This window comes from Manacus candei, unplaced genomic scaffold (assembly GCF_025592945.1).
Source record: "Manacus candei isolate 608988 ecotype Guabito, Panama unplaced genomic scaffold, ASM2559294v1 h1tg000026l, whole genome shotgun sequence".
In the NCBI taxonomy this organism is placed as follows: domain Eukaryota; kingdom Metazoa; phylum Chordata; class Aves; order Passeriformes; family Pipridae; genus Manacus; species Manacus candei.
In genome coordinates, this window is record NW_026138074.1 from 4,837,874 (window position 1) to 4,854,880 (window position 17,007).

At 40.7% G+C, this 17,007-nt stretch overlaps 1 protein-coding gene across 3 annotated transcripts in view; it reads left to right on the top strand.

Moving 5' to 3' along the window:
• The window catches only part of TRIM71 (tripartite motif containing 71), a 61,824-nt gene that overhangs the window by 35,488 nt on the left and 9,329 nt on the right, over positions 1-17,007 (top strand). For all 3 annotated transcript variants that reach the window (XM_051788973.1, XM_051788972.1, XM_051788974.1), the window contains exons 3-4: positions 6,970-7,137; positions 15,708-15,842. In XM_051788973.1, coding sequence (XP_051644933.1) covers positions 6,970-7,137; positions 15,708-15,842 — 303 coding nt within the window. The remainder of the gene's footprint in view (positions 1-6,969; positions 7,138-15,707; positions 15,843-17,007) is intronic.

A 17,007-nucleotide genomic window follows, 5' to 3' on the forward strand; every position in this document is an offset into this window, starting at 1 on the left:
AGTGCTGTGGTGGTCCCTCCCCATATTCAGAGTGGATGAACAAGGCGTGCAGGGGTGCTGCTGAGAGAAATACTTGGGATGCTGCAATTCCAGGTGGGTGCCTATATCCAGGAGCTACTGTTATCACATGAATTTTTATTTACAAGATTTTTAACTTAAAACACAGAGGGTGCAATTCTATAGTGGACTGAAGCCAGCAGATCCTTAAAACACCTTTGTCAGTGGTGTGACTTCCTGTCTCCCAGCCCCAGTTAGCAGCCTGTTGTCGCACCATTCCAGTGATGTTTTGGCCTTCAGAGTGAAGTGGATCTTGATTGTCACTTCTAACCCAAATCCATTTGAATTTGCAAATGCTGTTTGCTTTGGCAAAGACAACTTGGTCTCTGCTCCATGTCCAGCTGACTGTTAATACCTATTGGGTCTTCTAAACTTAATAGGACTATGTGTCATTCAAAAAACTTTGCTTTTAACCTAGACTGACCCAATCTTGTCACCACTCTAAAATAGGCAGCTGTTTTTACTGGATTCATGATCTCACAGCAGGATTAAAGAAGGTAAAAATTAAGAATTGTAAGAGCATAGTAGTCTGTTTGATTTAACAGCCTATTTAACTTAGCTCCAGTTAGATACTATTCTTCCAGTTAGAACATGAGACAAATGCTATCAGTGAAAGATTTACACTGATTTCCAGCTGTGAGGTTGGCAAAGTACCAGATAGTTGTCATCAAATGTCTCTGTGGCCTTAATTATGGGTTCTTCCTCCTTCCTTGTGCTGGTCCTACTGAACTTCTAATCCCAGACTCAGCTGATTAAAAATAGTTTATTCAAAAATTAATTTTCTGCTGTTTATAAAAATACCCAAATCTATTCACTGAGACTGGAGGAGCAGTAAAGGGGAGGTGAGGAGCAAGGCAGGGGAAGTATAGGGCTTCCCTGTGGAGCAGCTGTCAGTTTAACTGTGAAGTGAAAGGACAGCCTTGAGCTGTGTGTGGTTTCACATTTGGGGTTTATTTGTGAGCTTCCTTCCCCTTCGTTTGCTGGGCCAAGAAATACCTATGTGGCTGAGAAACAAGGAACAGAACTCACTAGAGCATGTGGGGAGGGAAGGGTTATGGTGAGGAAAAAAAGCATGTGGAATTACAGCTTTATTTCCTACAAACAGTCTTACTTATCTGTTAGCTGGGCTTTTATTGTTTTATTGGGTGGGGTAAGGAAATCAAGGTGAATTTAATGGGAAGGCTGAATGATCCTCTTGCACTTGAACTTCTAAATGGACCAAAACCCATCTCTGTTCATCCAAGTGGCAAAGGAAGGTAATAGTAAACTAGTTTCACTATTCCCGCTTGGTACAACTTTCTGTGCATGCTGCATACCCTGTGTGGTGTAGGGCTGTAGTGCTTCGAGGTGCCCGTATTTTTGTAGAAGTTCTGTTAGAATGTTGAGCTGAATTTGAGAAGTAACTCTCTTTTCTGCTGTGGAGACCTTCTGGAGATGGTATACCGTTTCCCATTACCACTGGATGCAATGAGGAAGATTGGTGTTAAGCCAGTCTCTTCTACACCAGAGCATCAAGTTAAAATACAAGTTCTAAGAGCAATTTGATCACTAACTGGTACACAGAAATGTGAGGGTTTTAGGTATCTCTGGATACCACATGTTTCAGGTATACTGGGAAACAGCCTGTAGCTGTGATGTGTATCACATTACTTGTTCATCTCTTTAGTCTTTATATTTAGCATTCAAATTTCAAGAGTTATATCAGTGCAGAAGTTAAGGTTCCTAAAATACTACTCTCATTGTGGTGTGAAGCAAACTAATTGTCACGAATTGCCATTTAAAGTGAAAGCTAAGGACCAGCTTCCTACAGAGTAAAAATATTACCTATTTTCACTTAAACCTGCAACAATTATCTGTACCAAACTCTACACCGCCCAGGATGACTGGTTCATTTATATGCTGTTAGGGGAAAAAAAAAAATTGCTGCATGCAGGGAAGCAGCTTTTTCTCCAGGGAGGGAAGCAAAAAAACACCCAAAGTGCTAAGGAAGTAGGACCAAAATTCATTGGAACACTACTTTTTACTAAACCCAGTCATCTAAGCCTTACACACTACCTAACAAAGCCACTGGTGTTTGAGTTACTGTCAAGGGAACTTGATAATAAAACACCTTCAGTAATGGAAAACTTGGCTATGGTAAGTATGACTTCTTTTTGGGGGGGAATCATAAAATAAAACTAAGTTAACCTACAAGTGCCATACTGAAACTTTTCCAAAAGTAGAAACCAAGAGGCCACTGTTTTGTCTGTAGGCTTTTTTTTTATTGTTGATTAAGATTATGGGGTAGCTTTTTAGAGCATGAGACTTGCATTTTAAAAGTAATGTGACCTTATGTGTTGTTGCCTTACACAAATTCTTAACACTGTAGGCTTAAATAAAATCCTCGCAAGACACTGAAAAGTCATGACAGAAACAAATGTTTTTTTACGTGACTAGATTCCCCATGCATTACTGTCGATTGCTTGCATGCAAGCTCTGAAAATGAGAGAATTTAAGTGTTTTCTAGCTGGGAGGAGAAGGGCACTGTGAGTATTGCCGAAAGAACACTTATTTAAACACAGGTTAAGGATAAGCCTCCTCAGATGCTGTTTCTGCTGAATTCTCCTCTGTCATGGTGCCTACTACATTCCATTGCTTTTGTCTGGGCTTGGTATTTGGGAAATTTTGGTGAGGGCTGGAAGGTGGGGGGGCATGCTGGAAGCTGGTCAACAGTAAGGAGAGAAGGGCTGGTGTGGGAATTGTGGAGTGGGGTCAGGGTTTAACTTTAGTGGCCATTCATCAGATGATGATTGATTGCTGTGCAGTCCCGGGGGACGTTTAACAACATCTCCGCCCATCCCCCTGCCCCCTTTGAAAGCAGATGGACCAAAAAATGGGGAGAGCGACACCCAGGAATTCCTGCTGTTGTAAAATGTTTTTACGGTGCACTGTACAGCCTTTCCTGAAGCAATCACATTTATGGCCTTGCTGTTGTATTTCTTGGGCTGCTGTGGCTGTAAAAGATGAATAGCCCTGTAACATGGTTCACTGATTCTGTTTAAATTGAAGTAGGCTCCCTTTATTGTTTTGTGTCTAAAATTGTATGCCACCAATTCAGGAAATATTTCCTGTTTGGGAAGTAATCAACCCACAGCTGATTTATTTTAAAATAAATCACTTTTAACTATCTCTAAAACTAGTCCTCTCTTCCTTCTGACTTCTATCTTCATTTAATTCTGTTGGAAATTCTAAAATACTAATTAACGTAGTGGAGCAGTTTAAAAAAAAAAGCTACTTAACTTGCTTATTAATCTTCTTCCCCTTACTGGATCGTTAACAAAATGGGTGTTGGAAAGGCAGCGGTTTTTATCTTAATTATATTTTTACTTAATTACTTAATTATACCACAGAAAGAAAGAGTTCATGAAATGCAATTCACACTGTTAATTTTTTTGAAAGGAGAAGTCTGTCTCTGCTTTCTCCTTTCTTTCCTTGCTGCCCATCAAAACATTTGCATGGTTTGAAAAAACAAGCATTATTTGAAGGTATTTGCTTATAAACCATTTTTTCATATGTTTGGGTAAATAGTGAAATTAACAGGATGATAGTTAATTTACAGCTTGATAGATCTTTTGGTTTGTATCATCTTTGCCTCTTCAGATGTGGAAGGGGGAACTTTCCTCTGAAGTACTGTTATGTGGGGTTTGTTTGTTTGTCTTTTCTGGGTGTTTTTTTTTTTTTTTTTAGGGTATTTGGGGATTTTTTTTTTTATTTTATTTAAAGCTGAGTATTATAAGTTGATGTCTGCTAAGGAAGGCCTAGTATTACTCTTCCATTTCCTCCTACTATTCCTGCCTATCCACACTTAAATATGAGTCCTGTTATTTGTCTTACAATGAGCATAGGAAGAGCAGGATGATGCTATAGTAACAGTGCAAATGAAATGTAGGGTGGCCTTCTCACATTGCTGAAATTGGAAGAAGGGGAAACTCTGCCAACATTTTAGGTACGCTGTACGTGCATCAGATCTGAGCTGAGAACACATTTGTGGATTGCCCTACATATATTGTTGGTATGATTTTTACAGGGAGTTGCTTGTTTGGTGGGTGGGGGGTAAAGGGGGAGATTTGGCTTCCTCTCCTCCCTCTTCCCTTCCCCCTCCCCCCATTTAGAAACAGGCACAGAAACTTAATCTAGCAGTATGTGACCTTTGTGGCCATGACCTAGGGACTGGGATGTGAGCAGGCTTGAGCTTAACAGTAAATGCCTGGTTGTGGTTGGAAGCACAGGCAAGCTGGATGCTGTGCCCAAACCCCTTAGCTCAGCTGGCACAAATCCCCCTCCCTGTTGTGCCCTGCACATCTGGGGACTTATCAGTTTTATTCTCTGGGAGCGTGCCCCCTTTGCTGGGTAAAGCTGATGTACAGCCTGTTGGATGCTCCTGACAAGTATGTGAGATTGCCCTTGTACCTCTGCCAAGTTTGGGGATTCTGTTGTAGTCTTTGTGTGCAGAAAGGAGATTCTGAGGAGTTGCTAGTTCATCTTGAAGCTGGCTGACTTTAAATTCTCTTCTGGTGACTAGCTCCCTACCCCACTGAGAGCAGTAGGGGTAACACATTTGTGCTTTTGCATATGTTTAAGGTAACAGTGTAATGATGGAGGTCCATCCATCACGGTATGCTTCTTTTTGCCCAAGCCTGTTAACTCTTTTGCTCTTAGATTAAATCTAGGTTGTTTTTACTGGTTTTGTTTTACAAAGGAACAAATGTGAGGCTTTATCAATGGCTCTGTAGTATTTACCCAAGACCTTCCCCTGCCATGTCCTATGTAATCTACATATTTCTGAAATGAGATTATGGCTCTTGTCACTCTTCATTCTAAATTTAAGAATGATGTTTCCCACCACATTTTGGTGGGTGACAAGAGGCAAATGAACAGCTTAAACTTGGTTTTTCTTTGTCCCAGTGGATGCTGTTACCTTTCAGCAGGAGTGCCTGGGGTGACTCCTTGCAGCAGGAGTGACCAAGCTTTTGCTTCTGGTATTGACTGTTGTGGAGGACTAATAACAGATTTGATTTGCTTCTGGTCTTCTGTCATATGGTCACCATTTTCCTTTCAGCTGCTCTACTTGACTGAGGCCCCAAATCCCTGCTGTATGTTTTTAAAGTATATCAGATTCATATGACTTTAACTTGATACCCTGTCTTGGTTTTCATTCTCTCTCAACTTCTCAGTTGTCTAAGTGGAGTTATTCGGGCATATGTAATAAAAGTTCCCTGTAATTTCAACAGAAAAATTACAGAACTGCATGTGCAAGTGAACATTGTATACAGATTTAGACAACTGCCACATAAAGACAAGGAGGCCTCTGGTTGAGGAAGATGATGCATTTAAGCAATGCATTTTGGAGCCAAGGCAGCTTTTTACTTGGTAAAGTCAGATTCTGAGATACTTACTGCTTGAGGGTTTACTACTTGAACAGAAGCAAAACATAAGTCCATTCAGTTTCCCTACAGTAAAACTTAAAGAAAAACAAGGAGTTTTAGTAAAATCTAATGTGTGTGCACAAACACACACATAACCCTTTGAGAAATTAATCCATATACCACTTCAGCTGTTGCACTTACAGGAGCTTAAAATGTCACTTTATGCAGCACAGGCAGTCCAAGGGAATCACCTGTCCTGTCCTTCCCCTTCCTTTTGAGGGAGAACAGAAAGGGGGATGTTATGCACCATATCACAAACTGCTAGCTGGAATTGGGAGTGGCTGGATGACAGCTGGGAGAAGACAGGCATATCAAACACATGTCCAATCTTTGTTCTGCTCTTGCTCCTTTCTGTGAGGTAGACTTGAAATATCTGGTGATGGAAAAGTTGTTTGCAGAACAAAACCTTGTAACATTGTACTCTTCCACGATAATCTAGATTTTCTGACATTATGCTGTTGAGAAAAGTAGTGTATGTAGTTAAGGGCAAGACTTCAGTACAGAACCTTCTCGTGTTGAAGTGTTGTACTCATTCATTTGGATTTTTGAAAACAAAAACCAATACAGCTGGCTTCTGCTCCCCTGTAAGAAAATACATGTCCATGGAAGATGCTAATTCTGTGTGCTACTTCCCTCTACTGGATGGAATGGAAACAGTTACAGCTGATGAATGAATCCTGCTTCCTAGGCTAACATCTTGGTGTAAGACTTTCATTGTGATTTGACTGTAGGGTTTGTAAATGCTTTGTGAATAGAATGGGATATTAGTGGTTACCCACAGTTCACTGTGGCATTCAAATGATGGGCATGCTAAGGTTCCAGTCTCTTCCAGCTCGAGCATCTTGAAGCATCACTAGCATGGAAACACCATCATAGCAAAGGTTTTTTGCTTTGCTGTTGGGAGTGGCAGGGGGGCAGTTTTGCCTAATATTGTTGCTGCCCTGGACATAAGGGATTTGCATATTTTGAAAACATAGAGGATGGTTTTCTGCATGCATGATTTTGTTTTCTCTTTATTGGGGAGTGGGAGTGCTGGTGCTGTGGTTCTCCAGTGTATTGATTATTGAATGACCCACTTAAGAGAATGTGGTGTTTGTTTATGCAGGAAAAGTCTTCACCTGAAACTTGCCTTAGATGGCATCTCCAATCTGCAAGTGTTGGCAGATGGCTTCCGCTCTTAAGAGGAGCTGTTGTGGACACTCTTCCTACTATTGTATTGCAAAGAAAACAAGGATACTTCCATCTAACTGTTAGGGTATGATTTGGAGTTTACTGGGAAGGATAGCTCTTCCTCTGTGGAGGAACTATTGTGAGGTCTTTGCCTATTGCTACTGCCTCTAACCATCTCCTTTATAGTCGAGCTTTTGGATTTTTTTACATTCTGGTTCTGTTTTCTTTTTAATTCTTCATTAAATAATGACACAGATTTCTTTTTTTCTCCTTAAAGGTACTGCATTTCTACTGTGATACCTGTTCTGTCCCCATATGTCGTGAATGTACCATGGGACGACATGTGGGTCACAGCTTTATCTACCTCCAAGATGCCCTACAGGATTCCAGGACTCTCACCATTCAGCTCCTGGCAGATGCTCAGCAAGGACGACAGGCTATTCAAGTAAGATACTCCCAACTTGAGTACTTTATTTCCCCCTCCTTCTCCCCCCTCCCCCCCAGCTTGTCTGTTACAGGGCAAGGTGTCAAGGCAAAAAGCTCTCTGCTTCTGCTGTCAGTCTTCTCACCCCTTCTGTTTTCTCAGATCTCTGACAGAAGTGGTGGTGGAGCTGAAAATAAAGTGCTGTTATGAGTTTTGCATTCTTGCAGCATAATCCTGTCATGTAAATCACAATATATATGAAGCTCTGTACAAATGCACTTGGGTGTGAAGCATTATGAAGAAAGCTCTGGTCTTGTGTAGCGGTGCCAAACCTGGTTTTGTTTTTATCACAAAGACTTCTTTTTAGCATCTTTCCTGCCTGTACAGCATCTAGCACTTTAACTACCTTTGACTAGTTATGTCTTAAGTGTTGCCACCAAATACAAAATACTAATCAGCTGTTGGAATTAGTGTGAAATTTCTAACCTGCATGTGCAGAGACCACCTAGAGCTATCTCTGTTCAAGGATTATTCTGCACACACAGATGTATAGTATGCCTGTTATTCTATTCTACCTCAGCTATGTTTAATAATGCAAATATAAATATCTGGAATGAGGGTAGTATAGTGCTTCAAACTAGAAAAGGAATTTACACAGGGAATTGAACTGCAGTGGCATGTAGATACTTTTGCTGAGTAATACCTAGCAGTAACTACTATGATACTAGCAGTAATTTTATTTGTATAGGTAGACTTTGGATCTGGAAAGCATAGTGGGAAACTTCACTCCGTATCTACTGCCTTGTAGTTTTGTGAATCTCATGTTCTAAACTTGAGCTGGATATAACAAAACTCAACAGTTTTATGTGCTTTAACTAATAAGATTTTTTTGAGTAAACGTTTGTAGAATGTCATGGATAGGAAGTAGACTAAGTTTCTGAATTAGGTGTGCTTTCCTGGCACATGCATGGTATAAACAATAATTAAAATAGACCAAAGCTCACTGTCCACCAGTCACTGCTTTCTAGTAGATGAGGGAAGTAAACTTGTTCCATGGGACAGGAGCAGCTAACCCTTTGCTCATTAATCTTTACCTCTGTGGAATGAAATAATACTTGATGGTATAGATAGTAAACAGTTGTTGGTGTCTCAGTTTAGCTTGCAATGTTAACTTGTTACAACAGAACAGTAAACACCAAGTTTTTCAGGTGGGTGGTTAATTTAAAACTCTACCTTAAGGCAGAGTCCTGCAAAACTTAATTTCTTCCAAGATTTGTTTTAATCTGAATCATAAGGCTCGCCAGCAGTATCCATACTGTCCCCAAAATATCCCACACGTCCCCAAAATGAGCAAGAAGAAAGGGATTATGCTAGTTTAAAGATCATCAGTTCAGTGCAGTGGTGCAGCGTTCTGAACTTCTCCAGGCTGTCCTAGACAAGGGCTTGTCTGTTAGTAATTAAATTATTACTTTTGACCTCCAGGGCTCTTAATCATCTAACAGGTGAGGCTAAATCACTGAAGAAGGGACTGTGCCTTGGAGTAAAAACGAGCAGGGATAGCATTGAGTACCACTCTGCTAGTATTGCATGAATGCTCCTGTGCCTGGTTTCCTTCCTACTGGGTTTACTTTGTGAGGTCCTTCCCCATTTTCTTCTGGCTTTTATGGTGGAGGCTCCTGCCATTGTGGTGAGCTGATTATTGCATTGATGGGGCAGATAAAATGTGATGGTACTGGTTATGTTCATGTAACTGGAACAAGCAGTTCTGCTGAATTTAAGTTTGTACAGTTTCGCCCTGGTCTCACTACACAGCCCATCCAGGTGAAGAGGCTATCTTGGAAGTGTTAAATGGGCATCTTGTAAAGATCTGTAAAATGAACCATGCTTTCAAGAGCTGAGTTATTTTATTGGTTTAGTGGTCTTTTTAATCTGGATCACTGTAAAGAAGAAGGGTAGTCAGCAAACAGATTATAAATTTGAGGGGGTGGTAATCTGTATGTGCATATGCAGGAATGGGAAGATTGTTCAGTTCTAGACAGCTACTGCTGAAGCAACATCAGCAGCAACTAAAAGAGCACATGACTTAAAATCAAAGGTGCCCAATTCAAAGGGTTGATGCAATGAAACTGCATCAAGTTTACATAAAGCAGAACTTTCCTTGTTGGGACAACAGGACTGTGAAGCTATAAGTTTATCCTAAGGAGGAAGACAGCATGTCAAAATGAATTTGAAACAAACTCTAAAGTTAACTAGACTCTAAATTAAAAGAAATTGGCTTGTGTGGTTTTCTTAAAGTATGGAAATAGTCAACAGAGAATTAAATGCCAGTACAAGCTGTAATATGAGGAACATATTACTTTAGAGCTCCTCTCAGACTGGAGCTCTAAGAGGCTTGAAAAGTAATATGTTGTAGTAACACTTCTTAGTTTGACTGATTCCTAATGCTGTACTAGAAACTCTTAATAGGCTCTGAAAGTGATAGCTCCCCTGACATGAGATGTTGAGGATGGATGAGGAGGGATAGTTGAGAGTAAAGGGGAAAAGGTGGAATTTGAAGGGCGTTGCAGGAGAGAGGAAATCAAGCCATGAGTCAACTGGCTGGAGAGTATCTGGTTAACCAAAGTTGAAGGCTTTTAGGAAGAAATGTTTATTTAAACTCTTCCTGTGGCTTTGGAGGAAAGATTGTTTTTCAGACTTAAAAAATTTGCTGTGAGTTGGGATACATTTCAGCCTCTTGATCCACTGAAACCTGATGTAGTCTGTCACTCCAGAAAAGTCCAAACCTCACTTTTCAAAGGAGTCGAAATCCTCTGTAAGAAATAGCAAGCCTTGATAGCGAGTGGCTTGCTCTTTTTTTTTCTCAGTGAAATTCTGTAGCAATGGAAAGCTTTCTCTGCTTTCCTGTGCCACGATGGTCAGAATCATGCATTTCTAAACCTGTCCCTAACACAAGAATTTGTGGTTGTGTGCCTGTGTGGTGAGCTGATCCAGCTGAATGGGTAACCTTTCCATGGGATTAATTTTTGGCTGGGTCAGCCCCCTGGTTGTAGTGCTACAAGGACTGGTGATGGTGCCAGGGAATGAAGCAGAAACACCCAACTCAGTTGCTTGTAGGACCTCTTTCTTATCTCAGTGGAAAGCTATCCTCCTTGCTGGGATACTTTTCCAGCCTTTTCAGAGACTCAGATGGATTCATAGGATGATATGAAAGCCAAAGCTGACACTGGATTAATGAGGTGGGAGGAATCAGGACTGCTTGCTGCCTTTCTATGCGGGGAGCATGTCCTGCTGCCTTGTTTTACCTCGTGAAAGTGCACACTTAGCTGTCTTCTTTCAGATTTTTTTCCAAGGACTAGGTCACAAACTGAACGTAAATCTGTTATGATGAAAGATAGATGGCTTCTTCAAAATGTCACGTTCTTAAAATACATCTATACGTGTGTAACTGTATATATGTATGTATGTATGCGTGTAATCTAATGCACTTGCCTAACAGTAAAGCACTGAGTGCTCACTCCCATTTAGGGTTAATTTTCCAGGTGAACATATTACAATAAGATTTGATTTATTCATCTCAGTTGTCTTAAAAGTGGTTTTGTTGGAAAACAAACAAATTCCTCTATAGCTGAGCCTATAATTGGTTTTGCTGGGATGTTTGACAGTGCAAGCTTCTCACTGACCAGTGAGACTGGTCATGTGCAGAACACAGTGGGAGCTACTCTCTTATCTACTGTCATGAAAAGCTTAGGAGCGGGTGGTAAGGCAGGTCAGACATTAAGGCAATGCCTCTTCCCTCCCAAATTGTGGAGGAGGTGGTATGAAGTAGATTAGCGCCTTTATGGGGGGCGAGGGGATACTGTAAGAAACTCAGCCAGCCACAAGAGGAAGCTGATCTGTTGCCTTGAGCCTCTGCCCTTCAGTGGAAGCTTCCCTGTGGGTTGCCATATGGATCTGTGCTGCTGGGAGGTCGATACCTGAGAAGGATGGCACCGCTGTGCTGCAAGGGATCGGTTTTGGGTTGTCACTTTGAGTTAGCTCAGGCCCCCTTGTGTGTGGCTTTGAAGTCAGGTTTGCGGGTTTGAGAATCTGAAATGAAACTTTGTAAACAAAATGGAGTCAATTGTGCTTTTCTAAATCTGGGATTTTTATCAGTAGAGGCTGAATTTCTTCGTACTTCTAGTTATTGTTTTGTGTTGTATTTCAGTGGGTTCCTTAGTGCAGCATATGAGCAGATGATTATTGGGGAAGATGAATTTGATGTGTTTCGCTGTCCGAACTATTGTTCTGCCTAGAACTGTAGGCAAAAAGTCTGTTCTTGCCATAAAAACCAAAATGATTGTTTAGTGGTATCTGACATGAGGTCACCTGGCCTCTAGCCCTCCCTCCATCAAAGCTTCTTTTAAAATTGTCTTTGTTGGGAACTTTCAGAATGGTTTAGTGTTTTATGCTTATTAGGCTGAAACATGTAAATTGGTCCAGCTACTGTGATTTGTGCTATATCTGCACCAATATTACTGCAAATGCACTACTAAACTTGTTAATACTAGTGTCTTTACTGTAACTATACTCTGTAGGATCTTCCAGTTAATTTTTCTAGTATAAGAACGCTAGGAAATTTATATCCAGTTCTTGGTGCTGAAGGAAGGCTGCTGTTATGTCCTGGTTTTATCCTGCTCTGAAACAGTGATAAGTAACTGGAAACTTAGTGAAACAAACCCATTGTATCTTTTTGTTACCATAAGGAACTGAAAACAAACCATTTATGGCTGGAACACCTTCCATTTGGTGGAAGAGGGATAACTTGAGACATACCAAAAGGTTTCCTTGAGTGGTTTGGTTTTTGTTTTGTTTTTTCTTTTTATTATTATTTAATGTGCTTTTAAAAGCCGGAGAGGAGTTTGTTAATGAATAGGCATCTTGGCTTTTTCCCCCCCTTAAGCAGGGATAACTTAGTCTTAAATTCCTTGAAGTGTAAATCCTCCCTAGTGATGTAGGGAAGTGTATAGTCAAGATTCTTTAGCCAATACCTGTGGTCCATTCACCCCTGAAATATTGAAGAATTCCTCAGAAGAAAACAAAATTTGCTTTTAAGTTTGAATTTTCTCTCCAGTGTTTGCACCTTCGTTGGAAAACTTAAAATAGGAGACTTAAATATAGGAATTAATGCCTGAGAAATTATGCATCCATCTCTTCTTCAGAGGGGTGGAATAAAAAATCCTAGGGACCTTTTCAAAAATGTCCGCACAAACCAGCATTGCAATACAGTTACTATAAAGCAGCCTTTACATGTCTCATGGTGCTGGTACAGTGGCATGTTGGGCTGTAGTTTGTTCAACTGGATAATTTTCAGAACTGAATTGATGTAATCTATCATCATGGCTCAGCATCTGGATTAACAGAGACCTAAGTTAACCTCTTCAAATAACTGTGTGCTGTGTGGACATAACTGTGGACGTACTGATTTAGTTTGAGTATTGGACAGTGGAAACCATGAAGTGAGAGCATCAGCACCCTTAAAGTCACTCTGTTCTTGTTTGTAGTCTGTCAGAACACAAGCTTTGTAATAGTTTTTTCTTTCTCCTGAAGTGTTATATGTTTCCGATCGTAATTTTTAATTTAAAGAACCAGTAGTGAAAACTTGGAGCAGCGATATTTCTAGAACACTAAATATTCCGTGGGAATGTTTAACATGAAATTGTAGGAAGTTTTTTGTAACTTGAGGGTCCATTTCCTAATGTCCAACAGCAGACAGGAAGTGTGAAAACTGACTGAAACTGCCATTCTACAGAATGGCAAATCCTGATTTGGGCCCCTCTGTGGCCAACCCAGACAGACATCCAGAAGTGCAGCCAAGTTCTACAATGCTACTTTGCTTCTTCTGACTCTTGCAGTTGGTTTATTCATAGATTTGTGTTGTAGCATCAGTAACTGTGTCAGTGTCACTGTAGTAAGATCATTACTACTTTTTCTCTCAGGCAATAAAGTGTAGATGAAGGGGATCTCACGGAGGTGCCCACCTAAAGGGAGCTTGCAAAGGATGCCTGGATTCCAATACAACTTTGCCCTTCACTTGTTACTCAAAACTGAAATGTGCTGGTAGCAATAGCTAGTAATGGATGTCCACACTGCTTTCCTTCATGAGAACAGTTTTGTCTGCTCCATTGGAAGCTCCATGTGCAAAGTTTCCTTGTGTTGTGGCCCTCTGGAACCATATCATATCACCTGCATAAGCACTGTTGCTACTTAAATTTTACTCTGAGGAATTAGAAGTACCATTTTCAGCCCTAAGGTTTACAAGATACATTGCAAAGTGTTCTACTTGTTTTTAACAAACACAAGGCACTGGTGACATCTCTAATAAAATGAGGGGTGGTATTGGCTGTCTTTGGAACCCTGAGAAACCACAAGTGAATAGGCACAGCTGCAAATAGGCGATTTACTGTATTGGCCAACAGCAATAAACAAAGCAGTTGTTCTCCATCTCAGATTCAATCACTCAGCACAATTCTTGGCTTAAACACAGGCCTTGCCTTCTATCTCCCAAGCATGTGAACTGGTTGACCATCTTATTCACTAGCGCTGGAAAAATCATGACATACCATGAGGAGAGTGCATCATAAAAGCAGTTTTTCTTTACAAGAAGTTATTAAAAAGATTCTGTGGTGTTTGACCAGAACAAGAAACACTGCTACTTAGCATGTTTCCTAAAAAGTTGACCTCTCTGAGACAAGTTCCACACAGGAAATGCCTGCAGAACAGCAGGAGTGAGTTTTTGTGGCGGAACTCTGACATCTTACAGGAATCAAAGTGAACAAGGGATTTCCATGTAAAGTAGGCTCCCAAAAGTTATACTTAATGCTCTTTGCTTTTGCTTCAAATATAGATAACTTGTCTATTGCTATTCCCCCCCCCCCCCATACCTCTGCATATTTGGTCAGCTGGTCATCCTTCCTAGGCTGTTGTAGCCTAAATGAGCAGAGTCCAGAATCATCTGAATTTTACCAAAGCTTTACTAATATCCTGGACAATATTAGAGCTTTAGTGTTTTGGGCATCTCTCACTGATCTGAGCTGTTGATACTTGGGCAAGTAAAAATAAATTCAGATGATGACATAAATTGTTGATGGACAACCTTGTGCTATTGAGTTTAGCTACTTGCCCTACCCATAACTGGTTCCTAAAGTTGAAAGATTGCAGCATCCATGGGGAATTGCTACCTCTCCTGCTATGGTGGAGTTCTTGAAAGGTGGACTCTGGTTTTAGTGGAGAATCACGAGGGAAATTGGGATTGCTCTTATCTGTAAGGTATGAAGGAAGCATATACACAGCTCCTGGTTCTAATGGGTACTGCTATACACAAAGCACAAATAAGTAACCCAGACTTTCATGCTTTCACAGACATCCTTGTTAGAACTGGAATATGACTGGATAGCACAACACTTCTCAGGGAGATGCATCTTTCTCTTTGTAAGAGAATGAGGGGATTTTGCCCTACTTGATGGGAATCCAGGTCTGTTTTGGAAGAAATGCATACCTTTTCCCTGCAGTAGAAGCAGGTTCTGTATTTGAATGGCAAAGCAGAGCTGACAGAGGCACAGTATTCTTACATGTGGACTCTTCCAGCTAGGCCTGAGGTTTGCTGGCTCTTACGAATCTTTAATCTGGGGCCATTTCTGCCTTCATTTGCTAAATGTGTAATGAGATTTTAATTTTTTGTCAACTTTAAATGTTAAGTCAAATTTGCCTGCCAGAAACTGTGAGAAGGCAGGTTGAGGTCTACCCCCAGTTATGAAATGGACTAGTTCCTCAGATGTGTAAGAAAAAGATAAGATTTGCCTGCTTTTTTTTATTTGATTTTATGCCTCTTTCTGTAATATTCTATGAAACTGCGAGTAGTTTGGGAAGGATTTTTTGAGGAAACCGTTCTTAATTTGAGAGGAGAAGAGAGATGTATTCCTTTCAGGTGCATTATGCATATTTGCAAAATACTACTACAGAATGTTTTTCAAATACTAGTATTGCGAGGTTACACTAGAAAGAATGGTCTCTGAGTTGTAAACAACTGTATGACTGCTCTTTAACGATAACTGTCTGATCTTTGATTTTTCTTTTAAAATTGATTAACTTCACGTTCTGTTGGGGGTATTTCAGATGCATAGACAACATAGTCTGTTCCCTACAGTGTAATTTGTTACTGGAAGCAGACCCATCACACAGTGAGAGTCTGAACTGTTTGGAGGGAGTAGACAAACCAGGTTCTCTATATGTAGTAAAACATTAGTATGAATTTCTGTGCCAGTCTCTTGTTTACCATACTAGCTGCTTGCTGGAATTGCACAGGGAATTTAGTCCTAGGGTGTTCATGCATGATACATTGAAGGTGTAAACTCCATGTAATAGATGTATTTAAAAACTAATGTCAGTCTTTAAGCTCCAGTGTATGAAACAGATGAAGGCCTGATAAGAAAGTAAGAGTTGTCACTTTATGCCTTCCCTTGAAGGTGTAGTGAAATGTAAGCAGCAGTCCTCTGATGCATTTTTAATTGGTTTGGTCGAGCCTTAAGTGTGTTTGTCTTTTTTTTTCTCCACAGCTGAGTATTGAACAGGCCCAGGCTGTGGCGGAGCAGGTTGAGATGAAAGCGAAGGTGGTACAGTCTGAAGTCAAAGTCGTGACTACTAGACATAAGAAGGCCTTGGAAGAGCGGGAGTGTGAGCTGCTCTGGAAGGTATGCACCCTTACATTTGTGGTTTGTACTGCTGACAAGTGCCTTTTCAAACTGAAAAAGTACTTAAACTAGTATATGGTCAGAATCTGATATCCAAGGAAAACTGGATCGAAACACTACAATTTACCATGAATTATTTTTTCTGTAGGTAGCAGGGTGCTGGGTTCTGGCCCTGGTTGATATTGTGCTGGAGGTTTTTGTAGGGGCTGCTGTATCCTCAGAGCAGCCCCACACATGAGGTGGGCACTCCCCCTGCTGGCTCAGCAGCTGGCCAGGGAGGAGATCCCCTTTAAACACCATGTTTAAAGAAACTCTTCAAAACATCTTTAATATGTTGCTGTAGAATTAGGTATATAGTGTTTGGGTTTTCCAGTCCACTTCTCATAAAGGACAGGACCAAAGCTGTGTATGTTGCCCTTTTTTTAAAAAAAAAGACTAGTAGAAATTCTGTGAGACTAACTTTCATTGTGCCCATAACTACAAACCTTTACTCTTAATCAAGGTAGCGTCTTCCCTCTGATTATTTTTTTTTAAACTAGCATAACAAAAGAATACTTTCCAGCAAGAGTATCTGCACAATGCCAAGCTCATGGCCTAATTTCAGCCATGATGCATGTGTGGTATTTTGAGAGGAGGAAAGGAAGTAACAGCCAAGTTCCTTATTCTGGAAAGGTAACTTAGTGGTCGTGGCTCTTCTCTGCTTGTTTAGCACAGATTAGCTTGGATAGGCCCTGTGGGTCCCACTTGCAGAATTGAACAGAAACACTCTGCTGTAGGATTAGGTCTCTTAGATAAGTGAGTCAAGCTGACTTGTCCTGTGACCACATGATTGCTAGGACTATTAAAGGGGAGCAAAAAAACGTGTGGTCAAGATGGGAGAGGTTTATGAGTAAACTGAGAATGCTCCTGTAATAGGCAGTCACACCAGATAGTGTGGCTGGAAACCAGGTGCTGTGTGGCTGCTGCCTGTACTAGCGGGGCCAGGCAGGACGGCTTGTACATGTCCTTGATGAGGCACATGCTGCCCAGAAGCAGTGTCATCCTGCTAAAGCATTTCTGCCCTCTTCTCCATCAACATTAACTGAAACAGTAATTTTCTGGTTTAATATCTCTCGTCAGCAAAATGGCTAATCTGGTAAGGATTTATGGTGTGGAACTGCTCTAG